Here is a 23,658-nt window from a genome sequence, read left to right on the forward strand (position 1 = left end):
TTAGAAACATGCACACACGCAGGCAGGGGTTTATTAGTCCACATTTAACATACCAGAAAAAAAACCAAACCAAAACAAACAACAACAACAAAAAAAACCCCAGAACAGAAAATCCTCCAAAACTGGGGTAGGTTCCCAGTTCTCCCTGCTCACAAACTAACAGTGCTGAGGATACTAAACGTGTCTGGTGCACTCTGACTGGAGTGCAGGGCAGGAGGTGAACATGCATTTGCTGCTGAGATTCCAACCTCTCACATATAAAGGGGCTGTGTACCTTTAGCTGCAAGGCAACCAGGAGCCCTCAGCTGCCTCCGAGACACATCCAAGGTCAGAGCAGCTGCAGCAGTTTTAATGTGTGTAAGAGGGAGGCCGGCTCAGCAGATGCCAAGTACTGGCAGCACAGCCAGTCCTCCAGTTCAATGCTCCGCTCTGTGTCCACGGCCCTCTCTGCAAACTTCATCATGAGCAGGGCACGCTTCATGTCCACCCAGTTCTGAAGCACCTGGCGGAGGGTTTCTTCATGACTGAGGGGCTGCTCCATGAGGTCTTTTCGGGGTCCCCAAAGCAGACACTGCAGCATCCGCTTGGCCTCGGTGATCCGCACACGCTTGATGGGGTCTGCTTCCAGTAGCAGGTGGGCCAGCTGCTGGAGTCCCTGGGAGTAGATGGACAGGCTGGGTAGAGCAGGGAGGTCCTCAGGGCTGTACTCCTGCTCCCTGAGGTGCACCTTCTCCTCAAAAGGGTTGGGCTGGTGCAGCAGTTCATAGATGAGAATACCAGTCTGAAACTCATCAAATTTCTTGTACTGAGAAGCCGACACAATTTCTGGGGCCAGCCGGGCCTGACTCTTCTTCAATTTGGAGTCTCCAGTTCCAGTCTTCTGTTTAGCTTTCAAAAAATTGCTGATGATGAGGCGGGGTAAGTGTTTGTCGTCTTTGGCTTTTACATAGCTCATGGGAGGCTTGCAGGGAACAAGCAGGAGGTTCTCCAGGCATAGGTCACGATGGATGATGCCATGCTCTTTGAGATGCTCCAGGCCATTGCAGAGCTGGAGGAGCAAGAAGCAAACGCGACGTTCATAGAGCTCAGGCTTGGCTTGGTGCAACATCACTGAGTCCCTCACAAAGTCGGCAGTGGTCTGGCTCGGCACCTCGCGGGTAATGACCACCACACAGTCATGCTCACTGGCAGTGCGGGACGGATAGAGGCCATCCCCAGGCATGCTTTTCCCCACATCTGAGGCCAGCAACATGCTGGAGGGGACGGAGGCCACGAAATGACCACAGTCCTGCTGGATGTTGAAGTGGACTGGCACAGCAGGGCTGCAGTATGAAGCAGCCACCTTTGACTCTTGGGTTTTACAAATCTGTGAGGAGAGACCAAAGGAAAAGTCTCATCAACCAGTGACAGAGACAGGGCAGAGACTGGAAGTTGAGAGGTGGGTTCCTACACTGTGATTTGCAGATGCTAAGACAACAGGAGAAGCAAAATGCACATCAGTCCCTTAAGTACTTTAAACTATCTCCTAGCTTGAAGATTGTTCTCGTCCTGCAACACCCCAATGTTAGCAACCAGATGTCTGTGTCACATTTCTGAGCCTGCTTCCTTTGCCAGGCAGTGCCCAGTAATTACAGGAAAGGAGGATGGTAGCCCTCCCATGAATAACTTCTGAAGGTTTTTTTTCATTGCCAATAGAAGCAACATGGCTTTTACATCATGGATGTCATTGAGATAAACTACTGCGACCCAGAAGACATACTGCAGGGAGAAAAGCAAAGCCTATGGCAGAAGCGTGCCACCTCCATCTCTGGAGATGGTAAACACTTGCCTGGATAAGGCCCCATGCAACGTGTCTGCGAGCATAGTGCTGTTTGGAGTGAGAGGTGGACAGAGACCTCCAGCACTTTCTTCCCATCTAATTCTTCTCTGGTCCTAAGCCCTGGAGCCACTTTCACATCCTCCTCAACCATTCCACTTCCTTGTGTCAGCAACTATTCTCAACCCCATGATCAACAGCTAAGGGAAACCAGCAACAAGCTGCACTCATCAACACAGGGAAAAAAAAAACACCAAAGAGAAAATGGGTGCTAACAACAGGCCTAGAAATAAGTGAGAGCGCAGCAAACTCTAGGGGAAAAAAGCATTTTATAATCTAGATTTTTTTAAACCCACGTGACTTCTATCTTCATTTTGTTCTGTATTTTAGCTTTACGACTGCATTAGAGACTAAACAAACTCAAACCCAGATTTATTAGAGGAGTATCCATTAGCTTATGGGACCTTCTGGCATTTCTGTTATGCACTTTTTTCCCCCTTTATTTAGTGATGTATTTATATCTCATCCACAGGAATCAGCAACAGGCTGAAACTCAGCATAAAAGGTTTCAAACCCTGGAGCATGCCACTGCCAGTCACAGCATGCGTGCAAAACTGGAGGAGAAATCAATTTTGCCTCCGAGTTAAAATATGCACAAGAATAGAGTGGAGCTGGATAAATGGGGGCTGCTTTTGTTCTCCTCTAGCAAGGGTTTGAATCTAGGCATTTGCAGGTAATTCACTCAGATGAGACAATACTGTGAAGACCAGGCATTTCAAATCCCTATTGTCCTCTCTTTTCTAAACAAAAATACCCTGCCGTGGCTGCATGCTTATTTTGTGGAAAGACAAGCTTTGGAGAGCTGGGCAAACTGCAGATTAACACAGCGGGACCCAGGAGGATGCAGAGGGTCCCCAAATGCAGAGCAGACCTTCCAGCCCTCTGGCGAACAAACCTGCTTGTTCCTCTCCGCAAAGGAAAGACGTGTAAGGCATAGAAAAAGGGGAGAAACTCCTGGCAAGAGAGGAGTCTCTGGAAGAGTAACTGCAGCTGAATGAATACAGGGAGATCTTCCCCACCCAGGCATTCTTTGTGACTTTGGCTGCACCAGAGCCATCCCCCATGCTGAAAGTTCCAAGTAGGAGCCTGGGGCTGGCTCAGTCACGCATCTCTAAGTGGAGAAAGAAGCCAAGGCATGGAGCATATCTTGGCTTAATTCCTCTAAAGCCATTTCACATAACCCTGGCTTCTTCAAATCATTTTATACATAGCCATGTCTGCCTTTGCACAGCTCAGACTCTGGCTCCTGCTCCTCAGCAGGCTCCTTGGCTTGGGATCCTCTGCCCATTTTGAACTCTCCAAGTCTGATTTTGTCATGGGTCTGTGATCTCTTTCTTGTCAAAAAATCTATACCAGAAGCCAGGAGGGGCAGCTAGGAATCATCCAGTTGCAATGTTTCACAATTATTCATTCCCTATTTTGGCTGCCAAAAGGATGGTGGCGCTCGGGAATATTGCAGGAACTGTATCCCTACACATGGCTAAACACATACAAAACATCACTATGCTGGCACAGAGTACGGCCTTGTTGGAGTGGTTTTGGCTTTGTTAAGATGCTCTGCAGTGTACCAAGGGCACAGAGTAAGCCTACATCACAGGCAGCGACACAAGTGCAGTCCTGCGAAGAGTTTGAAATGTGCTTTAAAGCTGCCACTTAACTAAAACATCCCCTTAGGGTTCATAATGATGGAAACAATTCAGCAGAGATTTTTTTCTTTTTTTTCCTTGCTTAATCCATCTCCGAATGCTTTTTTGGGAATTACTATAGGTTTTGAAAACAAGCTGAAGAATAAGCAGCAGTGAGATGTCCCTAGTGTTCAACCAGAATGGAAATTAAAATCTCTTGTACTCAAGTAGTAACATGGATCAAGAAAAAAAAAATCTGCAGGATGTCCATGGAACAGGTTGGATAAGCTTATTTATCCCAGGTTCAAAGAGCTGAACTATTGCACCTCAAGTTTCCATTTCAAACATGTATTCCTTAGAGTTACAGGAAAATATTTCAGACCTGACCTTAAACAGCATGTCTGGGTCAGCCCTGCATTGTTTAATTGGCATCTGCAATATCTCATCGCCTGCAGTTTTAGGATCATATAAGCACTCACATGGTTTCTGGGTCAGACCTTCCACTTAAAAGGCAGGCAGAAGCAAAAATGCTGTCTTTTGAACAGCCTTTCATCAGCTTGTGTCATCAGAGGCGAATGCCTCTGAGTTTAGAACAGAGTATTTGCACAAAGATGTTTTTAGAGAGAAACTGGTTGGGTTTCAGGCCCTTTTAGCAATAAGCATCTGACTGGCATTTGTTACAATGAAACCTACTTTTCCAAATTAACCTTTGCCAGTGGTAGGGGAAAAGTGGCAATTTTGGAAGTGGTTTTGCTTGCCAGATTTCACCTGAGAGAAATACAAGCACAGAAAACAGGCCATTGTGTGCCGATGATGCTTTTCAAAGGTGTACTGCAAAGTCTGCTTCTCACTCTTTCACTCAAATTCATACACCAAAAAGGGGAAAAAATAAGCTTGAAGGTTCAGTCCCAGCTCAGCTACTATGGACTTCCATTCAGCCTTGGACCCTGCAGCTCTCTGCCTTATCCTCCCAGACCGGACGATGGAGGGAAGCCTGGATACCTCCTGGGTGTGCACTTACCTTCACAGCGTAGGTAGTAGAAGGGTCCTTGGAACAAGTGGCACAGTAATATATTGCATCCCCTGAATCACAACAGGGCTTGTTGCACGTCAGCTTGAAGAGTGACCAGTTGTTCTCACTGAAGTGCAGCTCATTCTTCTGCTCCCGCATGAAGCAATCCTCACATTTGGCAACCAGGCGGCGCAAGGACTCAGCGTACAGGGCCCCCAGCTTGGTGTACACCCCCTCCTTGCTGTCGATGTTGCTCAGGAGGTTGTGGAGGCTGGAGGCTGATGACACCTGGCTGGACACACTGAGCTGCGAGGAGGAAAGGGACTGGAGGTTTCTGCTGGGGACACAAGCCCCTGTGCTCTTACCACTGGTTGAGCCCCAATAGCTGTTTCCTTTGGAGCCTTTCTCCAGGGACTCGGAGGAGGAGAAGGCGCCAGGGCGGCCCCCCAGGCTGGCTGGGTGGATGAAGGGAGGCTCTTCTCGGAGGCAGACATTGCTCTCGGAGTGGCTGACATTCAGCCTGGGGCTGGCAGCACCGGCTGCTTTGCCTGAAGATGCCTGTCCCCCAAAAAAGCCATCTGGAGAGGACACTGTTCTGATCACCGTCTTCTTCTGGGGCAGGGGGGGCGGGCAGCTGGGGGCAGAGGAGGGACCATCCTCACTGGAGACGGGAAGGAAAGGGACGGGGGGAAACACTTGGCTCTCAGCTGGAGGGGGTGAGTGGTTCGGCTCAGATGAATGCCCTAGGAGACAGCAACACACAAGAAGATGCCATGAGCGGTGCTTGCAGGTCCTTCTCCATATCCCTGACATCCCCAGGGCCCTGGCTGGAAACACAGCAGCAAGCCAGGTTACATCTGAACCCAGTGCACAGTCTTCAACTATTCACAACTGCAAAGTTTCACTGAAGGGGTTAGGGATTTAATCCAGCTTAATACAGCAGGTTTGCAAAGCAGGCTGCAACCAGCCATCTAGAAATGCACTTACCCACCCCCAAAACCACTCCCCTATGAACTGCATATACAGTAGTAAAAAGGTAGTAGAGGGTAAATATTTAAGCTGTGATGTCATACACAGGGAGGCAGGAATGAAGCACTCTACACAAGGACAACCTTTTAAACACAGCCTGTTTCACCTGGGAGCTGCCACCCAGTGCTTCAGCAGCACGGCATGATAAGGACAGAGTGACTCATGCTACACAGCTCCAGCCCTCTGGCTGTTCCAGGGCAGCCCAAAAAGTATACTGAACCTTTCTCCCTGCTTCACACAGGGTAAGGGTCACTGAGCAAGGTGTGGGATTTTGGCAATTTCCATCCTCCTGAAAAAATCTGGCCTCCACCCCTGCCTGTCTCCCAGCTTATTGCCAGACCTCCTTGCTCAGAGGGCAGGCTGGCCCCACTACATACCAATAAACCCCAAGCAGCTCCACATGCCATCTGCCATGGATTGGGTTGGGATGGTTGGCTCATTTTGAGCAGCAGTAGCAGCTGCTTTCCTGCCTGGGCCAAACTGGAGACAGGTAATACAATTACATGCCACGGAAAAAGTGAGACATTAAAAAAAGGGAAAAAAAGTGATTTGACATAGAAATAAAGAGCAGTAATTTCAGGTCATGGAGACAGAATACATGAGGAGCAGACAGGAAATTAAAAGAAGAGCTACAATAATTTAAGAGACTTTTTCTATGCCGCTTCAATGACAAGTGGGACTATTGATAAACTTGAGCTCTCCTAACAACTTGCATACAGGTGTAGACCTTGAAAGGTGCATGATGGGGTTTAGCTCCAAGCAAGCTTAGCAGCTGGAGCTGCTGGTAAGGATTCAGCTGCCAGGGGGCACTTCCCCACAGTGGCTTTCTGGCTGCTCCACAGGAATGCCCTGGGGCAGTTTCATGTCAGTCTGAAGCAAGTGACTCACCAACAATCACGAACAACCTCCAAGTGCAGGGGCTCAGATTCCTGAGTTTACAGCCTGTTCTGGGGTGTCACTTGCAGGGTCAAAGCCATACCAGCTGTGCCACAGCAGGAATCCCTGTTAGCTGCTCACCACGTGAGACTGCATGAGGTGAGGGCATGTCCCCTAGTTCTCCGCTACCAGGGTGGATGCTGGCATGATCTGGCCCTGTCCCTCCCCACCACAGTTTGGTAGCACAATGTCAGTTTTCATTTTTCCCCTCCACTGCCAAGGGAGCCTGCATGGCACTGCCAAGGCATCTTCTGTAATGCACCCCATCAGCAACATCACTGAGAGATATCTCAGGAATGAGCAGCACTGATTTTGGCTTCTGTAGAAGATGAGTTTCCCATGCAAGGCAGTTTCAGCCCCCCATTTCTGACAAGATGCTCAGAAACAGCTCTGTAGGAAATGTGAATCAGCACATCTCTTTTGCCCCAGTTCTTGGATGCTGAGCTCTCTGACTCCTGTTGGACCCTTGCCCCAGGTGTCTGCCTACATTGCAAACCCAGTTGCCCAGCATGCGACTGCTCTCCAGTTTCAGCTGAGAAGCACGTGGCCCAACAGTTGAGATGCACGCCTCAAGCTTTAATAAAAACCCAGACATCTGCATCACACCGTAACAGGTCCACAGGAAAGATTCCCTCCATTAAAACCCTGTAAAAAGCCGCAGGCAGGGATCATTCAGCATGGCACCTCTTTCCACTTCTATTCAAGGGGCTTTGACAGAGCATGCAGCCAAGAAAAATTCTTCAGCAAGCAGCCCAGAGCAGCTCAACAGAGGCATCTCTGCCAGGACATGCAGCTGAATCCCTGTTTCATGAGACAAGATTTACTTGCAAGAGTTTTAGGGAACAAACATCAGCACTGGAATCTTTCGCAACCAGTCCACATGCCAAGCCCATAGATGCCAAACTGCCCTTAACTTTTTTTTTATGTGCTGCTGGGCTCTGCCCCAAGCAGAGAGTAATGAATTAAACCCTTTCACAACATTCCTAACAGTGCTCTGCACCTCCAGCATAGAGTCCTTCTGCATGGCAAGGGCTTAAAAGAACCCCTCCACTTCATATTTTAACATCTGACAACATAGCCAATTAATTTGAGCTCACCTCAGTGATTGACTGCATAGCTTCATGCTTGCATCAGCAAAAAAACTGCATTTGAGTATTCATTTAAAAACTCATCTTTCCCGTGATGGGTTTAAACAGTTGCTTCTGTTAGTGGAGGCAGAGAAATCCTCTTGTCCCCATCATTTTTGAAAGCAAAATGCTTCTGTGCCCAGCAAGTAAAGATCCAACACATATGAGTTTTTCTTACCCCTGTACAATTTCCTGGCATGGTTTTACTCTCAGACTCCAAGTTAGCGATGGAAAAATGGAGTTTCCAGAGCTCTGGCTCTTAATTTTATTGCTGCACATTGTTGCTCTTGGAAAGACAGAACTTCCACTACCCGAAGGTTGCTTTTGCTAAGGAAATACTTTCTGAGCTGCTGAACATGTTAGTGCATGTCTAAATTACGCACTGATGAAAAAAGTGACTTCATAGTAAGTATTTTTTAACCTCAGTTAAACGAGTGCAGGCAGATTTTTTCCCCTTCAAGAAATAACTGGGAACTTAATGAGCAGGAAAGATCACCTCTAGTACAAGACTCCTTCTGGTACTCCTCAAAGCTGTGGAGGACTTTCTATGGCAGTACTACTTGTGATCTTGTGAAATGTATGAAGCACAAGCAGGATAAGGACAATCGCTTTCAGATGGAGGTTTTATCCAGACAAGAGGAGAGCTACAAGGTGAAAGATGAAGGGTTGTTGGGGGAACTAGGGGATCAGACCCTCACGATCCCCACTCTGAGGATGCTACCTCAGCAGTGGGCCTCAGGTACAAAGCTACCTCTCCCATACCCAGTGGTCACTTACTCCCATCACTCCCGGTCTGTGTGTCGGAGTCAAGGCTGTCGCTGGAGCCAGCTGTGAAGCTGACGTGGACGCTCTGGAAAGGTGGGCTAAGGCTCTCAGCAGAGCTGTTGCTGACCCTCTCCAACTCAGTGTTACTTGGGTTCATTTTCAGAGTGTGCCTAGAGAGAGCAAAAGAGAACAGTCAGGAGAAAGATGGCAAAAGATACCCTGCATGCACTTGTGCACGGAGACTCAAGCTGAGAGCAGTGTTAGCTTGGCCTCTGCCTATCCACACACTGTGCAGCTTTTTAACATGCCAGAGCACCTCATTCCTGCGCATTTTTCTTCTTCCTCCAGCACCTGGGGAATTGTATCCCACTGACTCTGGGCAGGTTATAGGCTTACAGTCCCCATGCCAGCCTCCTAGAACAAACTGGCTGCGCTTGACCAGAAAAGGGAAGCCAATGAGCCAAGAGCATTCAGCCCCAGCTTGCACCTCCTTTGCCTAGCACGTGTGTGGTCCTCGAACACATCTCATTTTGGCCACTGTCACTGGGAAGTGGGGAGCCACTAGTCTTTGCCTTCAATAAAGTTCTCATGAGAAGGGAGTAGCATCACTCCTCCCATTTTACAGAAGGCAGGTTGAAACTGGGTGTCTGAGCCCAATTCCTTCATGACGGAGGGACAAGTAGAAGAGTCATCCATCCCTGGCCACTGTTGTCTCAAACAGTGCATCACAGTAATAACTAGCACCTTAACAAAAGAAGAAGCAACTCTGCAGAAAACATGAGTCTGCTAAAATCAGAACCTACCATGCAGTTTTTAATGTAAGACCTACAGTTTTCCATGCAGCTTCCACCTTAAAAAAAATAAATAAGCCAACCATAAACTGAGCTTATAACCTGCCAGGTCATAGTTTAAGTGATAAGTTCAGGCAAGCAGGACTTTTTGCTAAGATAAACCATTTCCCTTGCATTTTGTTCATTTTTTCTGCATTGATAAACAACAGAAACTGTTGAAATAGGCAGCAGAGCAGACCATAAACACTCCTAGCTTTGGTACTGTTCAGACTCTGTCAGCCAGCAAACAAAGGTTATCAGTACACGGTTTTTAAGTAAAACTGCCAATTCGCTGATAAAATTCAACACATTGATTAAGAACATAAAGGGGTTAGTGGCAGACTGGGACAGAAGTAAAAGGATTTCCACCAGCTATCTTGCTGGAAGGTATCCTGCGTTTCCTAATCAGACGGCTGAATAGCTGCTGAGAAAGACAAACAAAAGACATGCACAACGACTTTCTTGTGGCACCCTGTTCACATGCATGGGATCCCTCCTCGTCCAAAACCCCCAAGCACAGCAGATGCTATGAGAGATTTTCATTTAAAGATTGAGAAATGTTTTGTTCCCAGTCCAGACAAAGCACTTACTCTCGGGTCCACACCACCACATGGAGAGCAGAGTGTATGAGAAGCCCGGAAGAAACTTCTGCCAGACTTCCTCATTTGCCTGAGCAGCCTTGGTCTAAAAATACTCAGAGGCTGATGAAAATAAGGCTCTAAAAACCACTTCAGGTATAACCTCAGCAGAGACACTGGTCTTGCACCAGTGATGAATTTACCACGGCAAGCCTCTTGGGGATGATTTACAAAACTTCACAATGTATCACATAAGACACAGTTTAAAAAATGAGAGGGAAGGAGAGAGAAAGAGAAAGGTTGAGGATTTTAGGTCTGTTACAACTAATGCTGTTGAAAGCAACCAACTGCACTTAAATACTTTTTTTTTCTTTTACTATAATGTTATAACTTTATCCTATAATTTCCTCATACGTTTAATTTTAGTAATTTGGGTGGAAAAAACACAAGGGCGCACACCCATGCGGGTGCACTGTCTGACCTGGCAAGAATCAAAGACGCATTTGAATCCTTAAGAGAAGAAGATTTTACAGGAGAGCTGGTCTCGATTTGCACAGATGTTTTCTAACACAATCCTCCCCCCAGACCCGCAGAAAAGTTGGTGCTTTTCTGTTCCTTTCCCATCACTAAACACAAATTCACAGAGCTGCCTTACCATTCCCGCACTCAGAGAGAGATGGGACTTTGCTCGGCGCGGACCAAGGTCCACCGCGCACAGCCACACCTATTCCTCCAAGCAACCTGGGTGCAACGCGGCGTCTGCCAGACCCGTGCTGGCTGCTGCCTTTGCTGAGCTCAATGTCACGGTGAAATCAGTCGCACAGCAAGCCCTGTTTCCTCTCCGTACCGCCGTGACTTATGTAAAATGCAGTTCCTGAATAGGCGCACCGAAATAGAAATTGTTTGCCGCTTAAACGACATCCTGCTCTTGTTTCAGATGTTACAGCCTGGCCAGCTAATACCTCCTGGAAATACCTCTGCTTTACATCTCCCTCTTTTCCTAGGAGCTGCTTGAAGCCCAGGCTGCAGCCTTCACAGATCGAAACACCGCCCACTATACCAAAGAATTACTGAAAACACTTGCTAGGGTCAAACTCTCCCATTTCAGTAAAATTCCAACCCAAGAGCTGATCAGCTTATCACTGTGGCAGCCTGTGAGATCCTGATTTACAGCTAACCTGAACTTCCCCTGCTTTGCTAGTGTTCCTTCCACCACATGTGAATGCAAGGTCAGAGGTGTCTGTTCTCCATCTTGCCCTTTTTACCAAAAGATATTGGAAATAAAGAGTATCGACCCATGTTAAATCTGAAGAAAACATTAGGATTTCCGTCCCCTCCACCCCTGTCACTGCCTTGCAAACATCTGTGGGCTACACTCCCCTTCAGAAAGATGTAACAGTCGTTAATTTATACCCATTTCAGAAATGCCTGCTCAGCAACTTCAAGAGCAGCACCAGAGCCTTCTTCATGCTTCTGTGCATAAAGAACAGGTCACAAGAGTCAGCCCTCCCAATCTAATAACCTCAAAACAAATGATTTCACAGGTTTCCAGCTCTCCAAATTATTCTGGTGGCTTTAAATACACTCCAATTACTCAACACCCTCCATGCAACACACTGGTATATTCAGGCAACTTTTCCTGTTCACTGCTCCCCAGTTTTCCCATCATAAACAATTTCATCCAGCTGACTTTCCACATGACTTTCCACAGTCCTGCCTAAAACAAGTCAAGATTGAAAAGAGTGATCTTGTAAAAAACCAAACCAAACCAAACCAAAAAAACCTAAACCCCAGAGTCTGGAGTTCTATAGTATTAAAAAGGGATCCGGCTCATTTCCCATGTCCCCCATTGCATCTCTGGCTAGGGCATGCTTTGTCTTTCCCGTAACTCACATTCAAGCAGTAGCCATGTGTTAAATCTCACATTTCTTCACAAATAGGGGTCCCACCTGATGTTGCTGCAGGACTCCAGCATCACCAGCTGCATGCCTTGCACTTCTCAGAGAAAGACTGGAGATGGGCACCAAAGCATGGCTGCTCTAACCACAGCAGACACACATGCCTTGGGATATTGCCTCAGGAACCTCTGGACTCTAGACATACCTTCAGCTTGAATTTCCTGCCTGACATTTGACATGCAGATCTGGTTGCCTTCCACAAGTGCAAGGGGCAGGAGGTTTTGAGAGTGGGAGAAGGCCACTCAGGCATAAGAGCTGCAAGGCTCCCGCTTGCTCCTTTCCAGCAGCCATCACACATGCAGCCTGTTGGCGGCACTGGAAGATGCCGCGAGGCATGTCTCTCTCGAAGCAGAGACCTGATCACAAGGAGTGCTGGCTCTGCACTCCCATCACAGGAGTTTCCCAGCCTTTCTGTGCTGGCAGGAGCGGGTCACCCCCTCTCAGCACAGACAACAGGACTTGCGCAGATAACAGAGATGTTGAGCTTTATAAATCATGTGAAAGTGTAACAGGGAGAGGAGAGCAGAGAGCACACACAAATCACCACAAACCAATCTGCAGTCCAGGAGATGTTTGGTGATAATGTCAAGAAGATATCCCCTCCCAGAATAAAATAATGGAACTAATGCACAGAAGAGAGAAAAGCCAGACTGCATTACACCATCAAACATGACATATGGCTGGGCATAATTATTACACAAGAGGAAGCACCATTGTACCATGTGCTTGTCTATCCTGAAATGTGAATAATTATATCTTCCTCCTCTCTCCACTGCTGTTTCTTCCAGCATCTTTCCCTGGAAGCAGAGGGAAATTAAAACCCAGCATACAGGAGCTTACAGCATTTGAAGCTTAGATTTGTACTTATCCTTCTGCTACCAGCTGACAAATGTGGAGAAACCAAAACTGAGGTAAGGGAAAGAGAGGATTTTGAAACACTCCTAGCTCTGTTTAGAGGGGTACACCACTCCTCCCTGTACCAAAGGAGTTTTATGTAGAGCAGGTTAAGTTGAAACTAGGACTTGGAGCCTGGAGATGTATAGGAAATTTCAGATGGGGTGCAGAATTAAGATGGTAGATGGGTCAAAATTTAAATCACTGCATACTCTGATGTGGTGAAGAAGATAACAAATCTCATTTCAATTTCCAACTCTGCACTTTTTTAAGTAGTGAGACAGGAAACACACAGAAGAGTGAACGACTTTCATTTTAAAAGAAACAAATTCTCCTAAAAGATTGGCTGATAAATCACAACCTTTTAAAGATAATTCACTGGCAGAAGCAGCATGAGAAATTCCTGATTAGTTTCAGACAAAAACCACCAGGGGAATCCAAAAGGTGTATCCCCTCTCTGTCCTGGAGCATAATTCTCTCTCCTGTTTGAGCCATACTCCCCCTTCTTATTTTTATTTACTTGTGTAATTATTAATCGTGTACTTAAATTGCTGCCATCCAGAGTTTCTTATTTATTTATTATAATTTGTTACATTAATAAAAATAAATCTGGCTTGTCTTAGGTCAAACAGTAAGTACCTGCTGTCATCCGTCATCACAGAGAAAAGGATCAAAATTTGGGACCCTTGTGACTTCCAACTGCATTTGTAATTGCCAGAGCGGCTCCATGATGCCAGTATGCTTTTGTCACTGGGCTACACTCTGACACTGAGCTCCAAAGAGAAACAGATGCCTCAGGAATGGCAAGAAAAGAGGAATACTCCGCCTCGGGTACAGTGCTGCTCTGCCATAGACTGATTCCTGGCAAGGAACACACAGCACAGTCCCACCAGCTAGCACTGCCTCCTCAGTGAGGAACAAACCTGGCTCTATTCCTGGCGATCCAGTTCCCAACACCTGTCTCTTCTCCTGGCGATCCAATTCCCAACACTGTAGTTTTTCTGTAACATTCTTGTGTTCTGTTCCCTCTGGCAATAAGCAATGGCAGCAGCACTGTAACATGCAATCTTGGCACACCACAAGCTCTTTTGTCCTGGCTGCTTTCAGCGATGACAGGTGTTGGGAAGTGCTGTGCTACACACCTTTGTTACCCCAAGCAAGTGCATTCAGCAAATTTCAGAAGCTCTCTGCAGCACTGCCTTTTGAAGGTGGTGTTAATTATGACGAAAACAGTTCAAGAGGCAACAGCTCAAGATGCAAAGAAGCATCACCATTTCCTTTCTTTAAGAGGCACATGAAATAAATTAACCATCAAAGTTTTTCAGGCTAGAAGAAACTACAATAATCATTTAGCCTGATCCTCTGCATAAGAGAGACATAAATTTCAGCAAAGATTCATTCCTTGTGCCAAGAATCTGAAGGCCACGCTAGAGCATTTCACGCCAAAGAACCTTTAAATCTTCATTGCACATACACGTCCTGGGGATCCTAGTTTCCCTAGTGAGCCCTTTCCTTAGCCAACTACCTTCCCAGCTTTTGGAAGAGGACCAGCCACCATCTTCCCTGTCCAATCTCTTCCCTCTTGTAATTAAAACTCATTTGCTATTGTGTTTCAGAGCAAGCAAACATTAAATATCTATAATCTTTCATACAACAGGATTGTATGAAGAAACAGTTGCAAGAGATCCAGAATAGCTTTATACAGGATGAAACAGGCATAAATTCATTATTTTCCTTTTCTGTGCCAACTTTTAAACCCCTCTAAAATTTTTCCTTCTGCCATCCTCAGAGACAGCTTACTCCAAAACCAGAGTTTCCTCAGTGTCTGGCAGGAATTTATCCTGTAAAAACTTTTTTCCCTATTAATTGTTAGAGCCCAGATGAACAAAACAAAATCTACAGACTTGTTTTTTCTTTTTCTGCTTTATAACTAGTTCAAACACACATGCAAGTTTTCTTTAAAGTAATTAAATTTAAATAGGAAATTCAAACAGACAGACTTCATTTTCCAGCATGAAATCAAATATCTTGCTGCAGCTTGAGATCTAGAAGGAAAAAGGATGGTTACACGCCCTTCCTGCAGCTGAGATGAACCCTGATTTGCTAAGCCCCCCCCAGCCCAAAGCCTGTGCCACAACCAGATCTATGCTGGCTTTAGCTCTATCCATCTACCAAAGAAGTCTTTGCAGCTGTGCCACCAGGGAACATCTCATGCTGAGGCGCTCAGTCTCTGTGAGGTACTATGGAAGCATAACAGAAGGATCAATGGTTCTTCCACTAGGGACAAACACCTGTCCACAGATTCACCGGCACTAGGAGAGTATGGAGTCACCTTTGTGACTCTCCTTCTTCAGGTATTTGGCTGCAACCTGGAAGGAAGGGAGGAGATGTTCCCCCAGCACCAGGTCAGAGCCATGTCATAGCCCAAAGCTGCAAGCAAGGACTGCCCCAGGTAACACAATCCCACTATAGTGACTTTACCAGCTGTGCACTCAGCTATCCCTCCCACCACCCTGGGTCCTGCATTGACACGCTCAGAGAACCCACGCTGGAGACGAAAACAAGAGCACACTCGAAGCAAGCAAACAAAGCAACCATCCAGGTTTGCCCAGCTTTCGAAACCTGCCTCTGATCAGATCACTCCTCAGGGCTGAGAAGCCGCTGAGCTGGGGTTTGGTAGCCGGGGTTTGGTAGCCGGAGGGAGGGATATGCGTTTTTAAGTAAAGCCGGAGGGAGGGATATGCGTTTTTAAGTAAAGCACCCCACAGCTCAGCCAAAGGCATCAAGGCCCTTAGGAGGCAAATACCTGTAGCACAACATGCCCTACAGCCACAGGGGGTAACCAGCACCTACCTCAACCACCTGGTAGGGTTTTTTACTCTGCCAGCATTTTTGGCTCTGCCAGAGATCCTAGTCACAGATGTCACATGTTCCCCAACCTCAGTCTCCCTGCCTGCTTTCACATAGGCTTTCTAGCACACAGATGCTTTCAGGATGACTCAAAAGCAACTGTTACAATTGGCACAGCCTGATCACACCAGGAGCAGGAAATAGCCTCTCCAAGGAGCAGAAAATGCTCCACACCCCTCAGGATAGATTGTCATAACACCACAAGGAGGGCAACAGCAGGGCATGCTCCTGGCTTGGAGCAAAGCTGGTCTGAGTTACCCAGCCAAGGAGACACCCTGACACAGCAAGGAGCCCCCTGCCTCTTCCCAGCACTCATGAAGGCAGAAAGGAGATTCCAAGCACTGCCAGGGAAGCATCCTTGCCCCCAGTACAGACAAAGGGTTCTACATGATTGCTCCTCCAAAAGCAGGAGCTCCCAGCACGGCAAATGGAAGATACTGCTATTTGAGTGCCTGCACCCTTCTGGCCTGCACAGTCAGCTCTGTCTGCTCTGCAGGGAAAGGAATCAGGTTCTGGAGGACTTTCAGAAGGCAACTCGGTGTTTCCTAAATGATCACTGCTCAACAGCATCTTATCTTCTCCACTGGGGCTCAACAACACCTCGTGTGGCAAATACAACTCAGGCTGCTAGGAGACACCAAGTGGCATCTGTGTGCTCACTTGCTTGCAGACCTTTCCTTTCCTCTGACTCCAGCCAGCATGCAGCACCACAGCAGGAAGCCCAGCATTAAGAACTAAAGCCATTTGTTCATCGCTTCCCTTTCCTTAAGAAAACTCACTTGTCCACCCATTAGTCAATTTAAAACACTAGTTCCCTGGGCTAGCCAACCCCAAAACACATGGAAAATTCACAGTCTCAACCTGGAGATTATGATATCTACGCAGAAGCATGACCATAGACCCCAAGAGTAAGTTCTCCTTTAAACACCCACCCCTTCTTCTCCTCACTTCTAAATTAAGAAGCCAGAGTCAAATCCATTGTGCAATGCACAATTTCAGGTAACAAAATTGACACACACAATAAAGCAAATACAGGATATCTGCAGAAGGTAAAAGTATCCCTCCCCAGTATGCTCAGACAACCTAATTCATGAACAGCAAATAAAATTTTCTTCCCCCATTACACCTTTCCCCCCCCCCCCCTTTTTTTTTTGTGATACACACAGCTGCAGATACTGAATGCACACAAAGTATTATAAGCCTGGTTTTTTGGGTTTTGGGGTTTTTTTAATTGCTTAGCAAACCTAGTTCCTTCCCAGATGGACAGAACTCCCTCATTCACATTTGTTTTCTGGGGCCTGCTGTTGCCCTGCCTGCAAACCTAACTTCCAGGAGAGTGGTGACTGGAAGGCTGCCTGAAGACAGGTGGCTCCCACACAGAATAAGTCCATGTTGGGCAAGCTCCAATTACCTGCTTGCAGGCAAGGAGCCCTCTCTGTGAAATTGCAGCTTCCAGAGTTCACCTCAAAAGCAAAAAGACATTAGAGCCGAACTGAAAATGTGGCTTTTGGAGGCCCTGGTTATTAGCATTAAGATAAGTTGCCCAGTTCCACCTACACAAGGAGACTGCAACACCACATTTTCTATCCTATTTGACATGAGGGAACTGCGCCAAGACAGAATGAAGCTGACCTGGGAAACACCAGCCCTCCCAGGCACATATCTTGTTTTCACTTGAATATTGGGACTCAAGGCTGTACCTTGCAGCCCTGAAGGGCTTTTACAAGTGCACATGACATTCAAACCAAGACTTGCAAAGATCGGACAGCTCTTCAGAGTAAAAAGATATATAGCTTTTCAGCTGTGCAGTCACCTCCCATGCTCCTGAAAGCCTATCTTCAAACAGAAAGGGAAGGAAAAAAGAACAGGAAGCACCTCCTAGTCAATGAACCCCTGCAGCAAACACCCCAATTGCAAATGGTTAATAAGACCACCACACACACACACTCACAGGGGCTGTACCTGGACTGCTTTTTTGGCGGCGGTGGCGGTGGTGCAAACTCCATACCATTACTCTTGTCTTTAGGGAAATCAAAGGAGAAAGAAGATGATTTGGTGATCCCAGCCTGGCTCTCCAGCATCAGGCCATCATCTACAAGGTCAGTACCAGCTTTTCCATTCTCAGCTCCTGCTGCCCATGGGTGAGTTAAGAGCTCCTGCTCTTCTTCCTGCTCCTCCTCCTCCTCTATTCGGCACTGCTTGGTCCATGTTGGGGTGTAGTATTTCTGCCTCCTGTCACAGGATGAGCCTGCCAGGCCTCTACTGGACTCTTCCACAGAGACCCCATTCACATGAGTGCACGGAGAAGGGGATGCCCCAAAGGCACCTGTACCAGTGCAGCTCCTCGGCAGCAGCTGAACACCAGCCCCATCATGGCTGTTGTCATCACCAAACCTCGCCACATGGGAGCTCACTGGCAGCACACAGTTCCCCTCACTTCCTGGCTGGCTGTTTTTGGACATCTTTGGGGGAATGGCTGGACTGTCACTAAGCGAGGTCTTGGCAGGAGCTCCCAGATGAAATCTTGGACTGTTTTCACTTCCAGATGCTTGAAAAATCTGTCCAGGCTCAATGGCAGGTGATGACGTCCCAAAATCAGGGTGGGAAGTGGGGCTGATACATGGCCACTGAACTCCTACTGCTGAGTCGGGGCTGCTGAGGAATATTGTCTTGTGATCATCCTCAGTGTGCGCCGTCATTACAGTTATCTTTGCCGCCACCTGGCCAGTGGAGTCCTGATATTCCTTCTCACCCCCCAAAGCCCAGCCACCATCCCTCCATGACCCATCAGCTTGCTCCTTGACAGTGCCGTGGGACAGCTTCTCTGCTTTTGCCTGCCCACTGACAGCCTTCAGCTGTGCCTTCCTCCTCTTGGTGCTCTCGGCATAGATTGGATCACCGCAGGCTGGCTCGGTGAGGCGAGGGCGCTGCGGCTCCACTAGAGCCTGTTGAGGGGTGCCCGAACCCTCAGTCTGAGGACCTCCAGCAACAGAGGGCTCCACAGGGAGAGGCGAGTCCTTATCCTCCCGGGACAAAGCAAAGGCAGCTGCCCTGCTGCTCCCTGTGCTCTCAGGGAGGGCAGCAGGCTCAGCATGGAGAGACAGCTTTTTCCTCTCTGAGCACAGGGCATAGGGGAGAGGATCACCATGGTCTTTTGTGATACAGAAGGCCACATTCACAGCTCTGCGCTCCTCTTCGCTGAACTTGACTGCCCGACCATTTGGCCTAGGAATCTCGGGAGCATCCCGCTGCTTCCATCCGCAGGGAGCGTGACTCTCCTTCTCGCAGCGTGCAGCCTTCCCCTCTGTGCAACACGACTCCCATGAGACAGGGTGCTCTCTGTGGCAGTTTGTGATTGAACAGTACTCGCCCCCTTCGCTTTCAAAGCCAGAGGAGATGCGACCACAGTCACCCTCTGAAAGGAGCACTGCTCCTTCTCTGGCTTGGGAAGAAGGGTTTCTGCTGGAATTAGTGGTGCTTCTGTCCCCCAGTGCAGATGGATTAGAGCAGGGGGCCCGATGAGGCAGGGCAAACTTGTCTTTGGCTCTGTCCTCCTGCTTGCCCACCTCACCCACAAGTACCAGGCTGTGGATGGAGACATTTCTCTCCACTCGACTTTCCAGGCTGCGCAGACCCACCATGGAGTAGCTAGGAGGACAGCAAGACAAGCAGTCGCTGGGCAGGTTGTGAAGGAAGGGCTTTCTCACACCACCATTGCCAAAATTGTCAAGGCAGATCCGCTCTGCATCTCCTGATTTCAGAAGGAGCTGCTTGCCAGAAACCACGCCCCAGCTGACCTGCACAGATCAAAGAGACAAGTGCACTGTCAGGAAGTGCATATGCAAAATGAAAGAGAAATAAAATAAAGAAACCAACACAAAACTAAAACTGCAAAAACTGAAGTCCACCTCCAGTGAACAGTCCTCTGGCATTCACCATCCATTTTGCTGTGCTCATCCCACCAATAACTTCCACAAACATTTCCTACTAAAATTACACTTGTCATATTTCCTGGACCATTTGCAATCCTTGCATTTCTAACAATGGCAATGCAGTGGAATAAGGCATTCTTCTTTCTCTTTCCATGGGTTTGCTGCCAGAAACGTGTCCAACCTGTCATCCTGTCTGTGAATCACCGTGCAATTAAAGATTCAGAGAGGGAAGGAGTATTTGCACCTCTCTCTGCTTATTTTCATTTCACTTCACACTGCTCCAGACTGTGTGACTCTGGAACACAGACACAGATTATCACAGGTTATCCTTGGCTATGTTCAGCAGTAGGGAGTGAGGAGCAGACAGGGTATCTGGAATCTCTTCATCAGAGGGAGATCTATCCTGATTGCCAAGGGAGAAGCAGGAGAGGCAGAGTAACACATGCCTATGAAGCGACCCCCATTCCAGGATGGTCAAACCTGGTCCCACAGCGCAAAACTCAGCCTGGGGCCAAATCTGCATGTACAGATCAAACCCCATCGATGATGGCAGCTTGCACTCATGTGCCCTTTGCCCCTAAAACAGAAGAAAGGAATAGCAACAGGAGGCTAAGAAAAGAGCCGGTGAGCCCTGAGTCTCCTCTGGGGCAAGAGGAGATAGGAGTACACCTATGCCACAGGCAGAGGGACAGCAGCCCATGCTCCACTCTGCACAGCTGAGGCAGTGCTGATATCAGCTGGTCAGGGCAAGGAGTGCACCACCCATCTTGATTGCAACTCAAACCACAGGGCTTGCCAGTCTGCAAGCAGGGAGCGGTGCTACACCCAGAGGGCATTACTGCCCTGGCAAAGGTTGGGAGCCCAAGGAGTAGGAAGGTGGGGCACTTCCTTCCTCACCCACAAAGACCATGGATCCAGGTAGCACTGACTGCAAGCAGGTGAGACATCTTTTCCGTAAATCTTCCCAGGAAAATAACTTTAACCTGCATCCTCATTTAAAATCCGGAAATTCCTAAAGAAACAATGTAATTTTAAGCACCTTTGCACATGACTTGTGAGCAAAAGCTCATTCAGCTTCATCCAAAGATGTTTTGAGAAGGCAATATACGGCTTAAAAACCTGAGTCAAGACCAGAAGGAAAAACAAAGAGAAGGAAACGGTTTCAACAGCTATTCCTAGCACTCCTGAAAAAAGGTAAGTAACGGGAAGTCATGCTTTGACTGGATTAATCATTACCTGTGACAGATCTGCATTCATATTCACATCCGCCCACGCGTCAGAAACATCCGAGTTTATCATCGTTGGCTTCACAGCAATTGTTGGCTTTGAGAAAGGGGAAGTATTTACACCTTCGTTGTCAAACACGAGGTTCTCAGGCTTGGTCCTAACTCCATTCGGGAGCACGCCACAAGCTCCCGTGTCTGGGGTTGTTTGCAGCCGATGGGAACTCTTTGGGTTGAAGCAGTTTTTGCAGGAGCCTGGCTTCCAAACGTGTTCCACAAAGTCACTGCACGCAGACATCTTCAAATCCTCGTGGGTCAGATGGAGAGCCCACTGCGTCTTCTGCACTGTCCTCTGCTGCTCATTTTGCATTTGCTCCCGAGCCACTCAAAGTTCACCTGGCTATCTGGAAAAGCACAACACTGTTTGATCAGTTTGATTATAGTCCCAAGTGGGAAGATTTTTAATAGGACAGGTGATAATTAATCTTACTCTGCCTTCATCACAAAGGTGTATTGTTTACAAGACTTTTTTCACAGCTTAGCTAAAGCCCACACAATCACTTGAAAAGCCTCAACTTCTAAGCATAGCTCTGTAATGGAGAAGACATCAAGCAAGCAGCATTCCTATGTGATTTAATTCCGTGTTTAATGAGCATGTATAACCAGCCTCATGCAAGGTTTAGATCAAGGGTAAAGAAAAGGAGTTTTGTTCACAGCCACACAAGAAGAGCAAGGCAGGAAAAATTCCTTCTCCGAAGTGACATCCTCTCTGGAAAATAAAAAGGCCTAGAGGACCAGCATCAGCAACTGTGTCACCAAGGGGACCCAGTAACAACCTTCCTTCACCCAAAAGCACCACTGTGATTACTGCCGTGGTACACAAAGGCTTCTCTCCCACCCAGTGCAACAGAGAATGGCAATCAGCGGGGCTGGGGCTGGCACTGATTTGAGCAAATGTCTGGCAGAAAGCTCTTATCTGGTTTGCCAAGAGCCACAAATAACAGTGTCAGCTTGCTGAAATGATTCATTGTCTTCAAGGGGAGAAACGTTTTGCTCTTGGATTACTTACAGACAAGGATTCCTTCCCATCTTCCTTTCCCAGGAGGAAATGCCCCAGGAACAAGACATTCCTTCCTGCATTCCTCTGCCCCCCCCCCTCCCCTTCTGGCCAGGTCTGATTGCACTCAGCCAATAGCTACCTGGAACTAACAACTTTGGAGATACTTCAGAGGAGGACTCCCACAAAGCTCAATGGATTAGGGAAGAGAAGATCAGAGAATGCAACTTGATGAGAAAAATTGCAGCCAGCTGCTATGTATGTCAGGGCACACAAAGTGCCCCCACGTGGCTCCACAGAGTCCTTACTCACCTAACCAACTTTAGGTCATCATCTCCTGGCCAGCTGACCCTCAGGCAAACCAAGGCTCCTTCCTCAAGGGTCTACAAGTGAACAAGCACTTCTCTACCCCAATCCCAAAGGCACATGAGCAAAATTTACCAGCCTGATCCTTCAGCACTTCCTCCACACAGGCATACCGGAACCCTAGCAGAGCTATGGACACCTTTGCAGTGGCATGCACCCCTAAAACAGCTTGCACTTCAGTAAAAACTCTTGCCTCTGGGCTCAGAGATGCCCTGGCCAGCCTCTTCAACAGCCACTGCACTGTATGGCATAAAGAAAGACAACTAATAAGAGACTAGATGGGACAAAGAGAAGGGGGGGAGAGCCACTGACCCACATGCATCACCTGAATTCAAATGCCACCTTTAAGAAGGGTGTCTTTGATCAGGTAAAGCATTAGTCTCTGCAGACTCCTTCTGTCTGGCAGGCCAGTAAATTAGGATCTGTTTCTTGAAAAAGCTGAAAAAAGAGGTAGGATTCACAAGTCAGATTGCAGTATGTCTCTCTCTTTTTAGGGAAGAGATTGTTTTAGAAAGCTTTTTCCATGGACTTCACAGAGTCTGAATTAATCAAAGGACAGCAAATCACTCTCAAGCATATTCCAACACTTTCAACGAGATTAACGATATTTGCAGGAAAAAATCTTAAAAAAATATTCTATTCTTTGCATCCTTTTAGATCGAGCACTGAGTGTCCGGTATCACCCAAAGTTGAACAAGTGTCCTGATGAGACAGAAAAAAAGAAAAATCAGAGGGAGGGAAGCAGCACCGGCCACTCTTCGCTTCTGATCTAATATTCGGCGCTGCCAACTTAAAACCCGGGGTTTCCCTCTCTGCAGCCCGACCAGCCGTCATTTCTCGCTGCCCACACCCCGGGCAGGCGGCCCGGTGTCCTCATGCCGGCTCCGCACCCGCGACCCACCCGCACCAAGCCACGCGGCGCCGCGTGGGGAAAGCCCTCGGGATCTGCCGGGAGAAGGGGATCGAAAGCCAGGACTTGGGGCTGCCTCTGGGCAAGCCGAAAGCCAGGACCTGGGACTGAGGCATCCCCGGAGCCCCCGCGCCTCTCGGGACACCGGCAAGCACCCGATATAGCGGCTACCTGTTCTCTAGGACAGAGGGATGCCAGGCTGCGGCACGACGATGCTTCAGTGCAAAAAAAAACCCGAACTCCCAGCCCAAGCAGCTCTGTCTGCCAGACGGTTCCTCCGGGGAGCCTGACGTCCACCAGGACTGGGGAAAGTTTACCGGGCAGGGCCCCTCCAGGGGCTCCCGGCGGTGCCGGTCGAGACCGGAGCGCGCCCCGGGCCGGCTGCAGCCCCCTGCCCCCCGCCCCCCGCTCCCCGCCCGCATGCTCGGTGGGCACCGGCACAGCCCCCTCCCAGCCCGGCTTTGTCCCGGGAGGCGGAGGCCCGGTGCCTGCCCCGGCAGCAGCTCCTCGCTCACCAGCCTCCCGCGGCTGCGCTCGGCTCCGCGCTGCGCCCGCTCGGCCGCCGCCGCCGGGCGAGTGGCGAGCGGGTCCCCGCGTGGGCCGGGGCCGCCCCGCCCCGCTCCGCCCCCC

General features: G+C 48.4%; 1 protein-coding gene and 1 long non-coding RNA gene across 4 annotated transcripts; one reads left to right on the top strand and one right to left on the bottom strand.

Moving 5' to 3' along the window:
* Positions 1–23,605, bottom strand: PRAG1 (PEAK1 related, kinase-activating pseudokinase 1). 2 transcript variants are annotated; one of them, XM_027636295.1, is made up of 7 exons: positions 23,544–23,593; positions 22,065–22,135; positions 20,709–21,099; positions 17,503–19,337; positions 8,383–8,540; positions 4,523–5,256; positions 1–1,366 (listed from the first exon to the last, which is right to left on the bottom strand). In XM_027636295.1, the coding sequence occupies exons 3-7, from the start codon at positions 21,063–21,065 to the stop codon at positions 329–331; spliced, it is 4,122 nt and encodes a 1,373-aa protein (XP_027492096.1). In that variant the 5' UTR covers positions 21,066–21,099; positions 22,065–22,135; positions 23,544–23,593; the 3' UTR covers positions 1–328. The 2 variants fall into 2 exon arrangements, with proteins under 2 accessions (XP_027492096.1, XP_027492097.1); XM_027636296.1 differs by lacking the exon at positions 22,065–22,135 and having other exon boundaries at positions 23,544–23,605.
* LOC113943910 lies at positions 14,931–22,936 on the top strand. Of its 2 annotated transcripts, none has more exons than XR_003526498.1 (3): positions 14,931–15,082; positions 17,567–17,639; positions 22,776–22,936. It is a non-coding gene; the product is annotated as an uncharacterized LOC113943910 (long non-coding RNA). The 2 variants fall into 2 exon arrangements; XR_003526499.1 differs by lacking the exon at positions 22,776–22,936 and adding an exon at positions 19,164–19,253.
* Positions 23,606–23,658: the final 53 nt, after the last annotated feature.

Source organism: Corapipo altera, unplaced genomic scaffold (genome assembly GCF_003945725.1).
Source record: "Corapipo altera isolate COAL_440 unplaced genomic scaffold, ASM394572v1 22b, whole genome shotgun sequence".
NCBI classification, from domain to species: Eukaryota; Metazoa; Chordata; class Aves; order Passeriformes; family Pipridae; genus Corapipo; species Corapipo altera.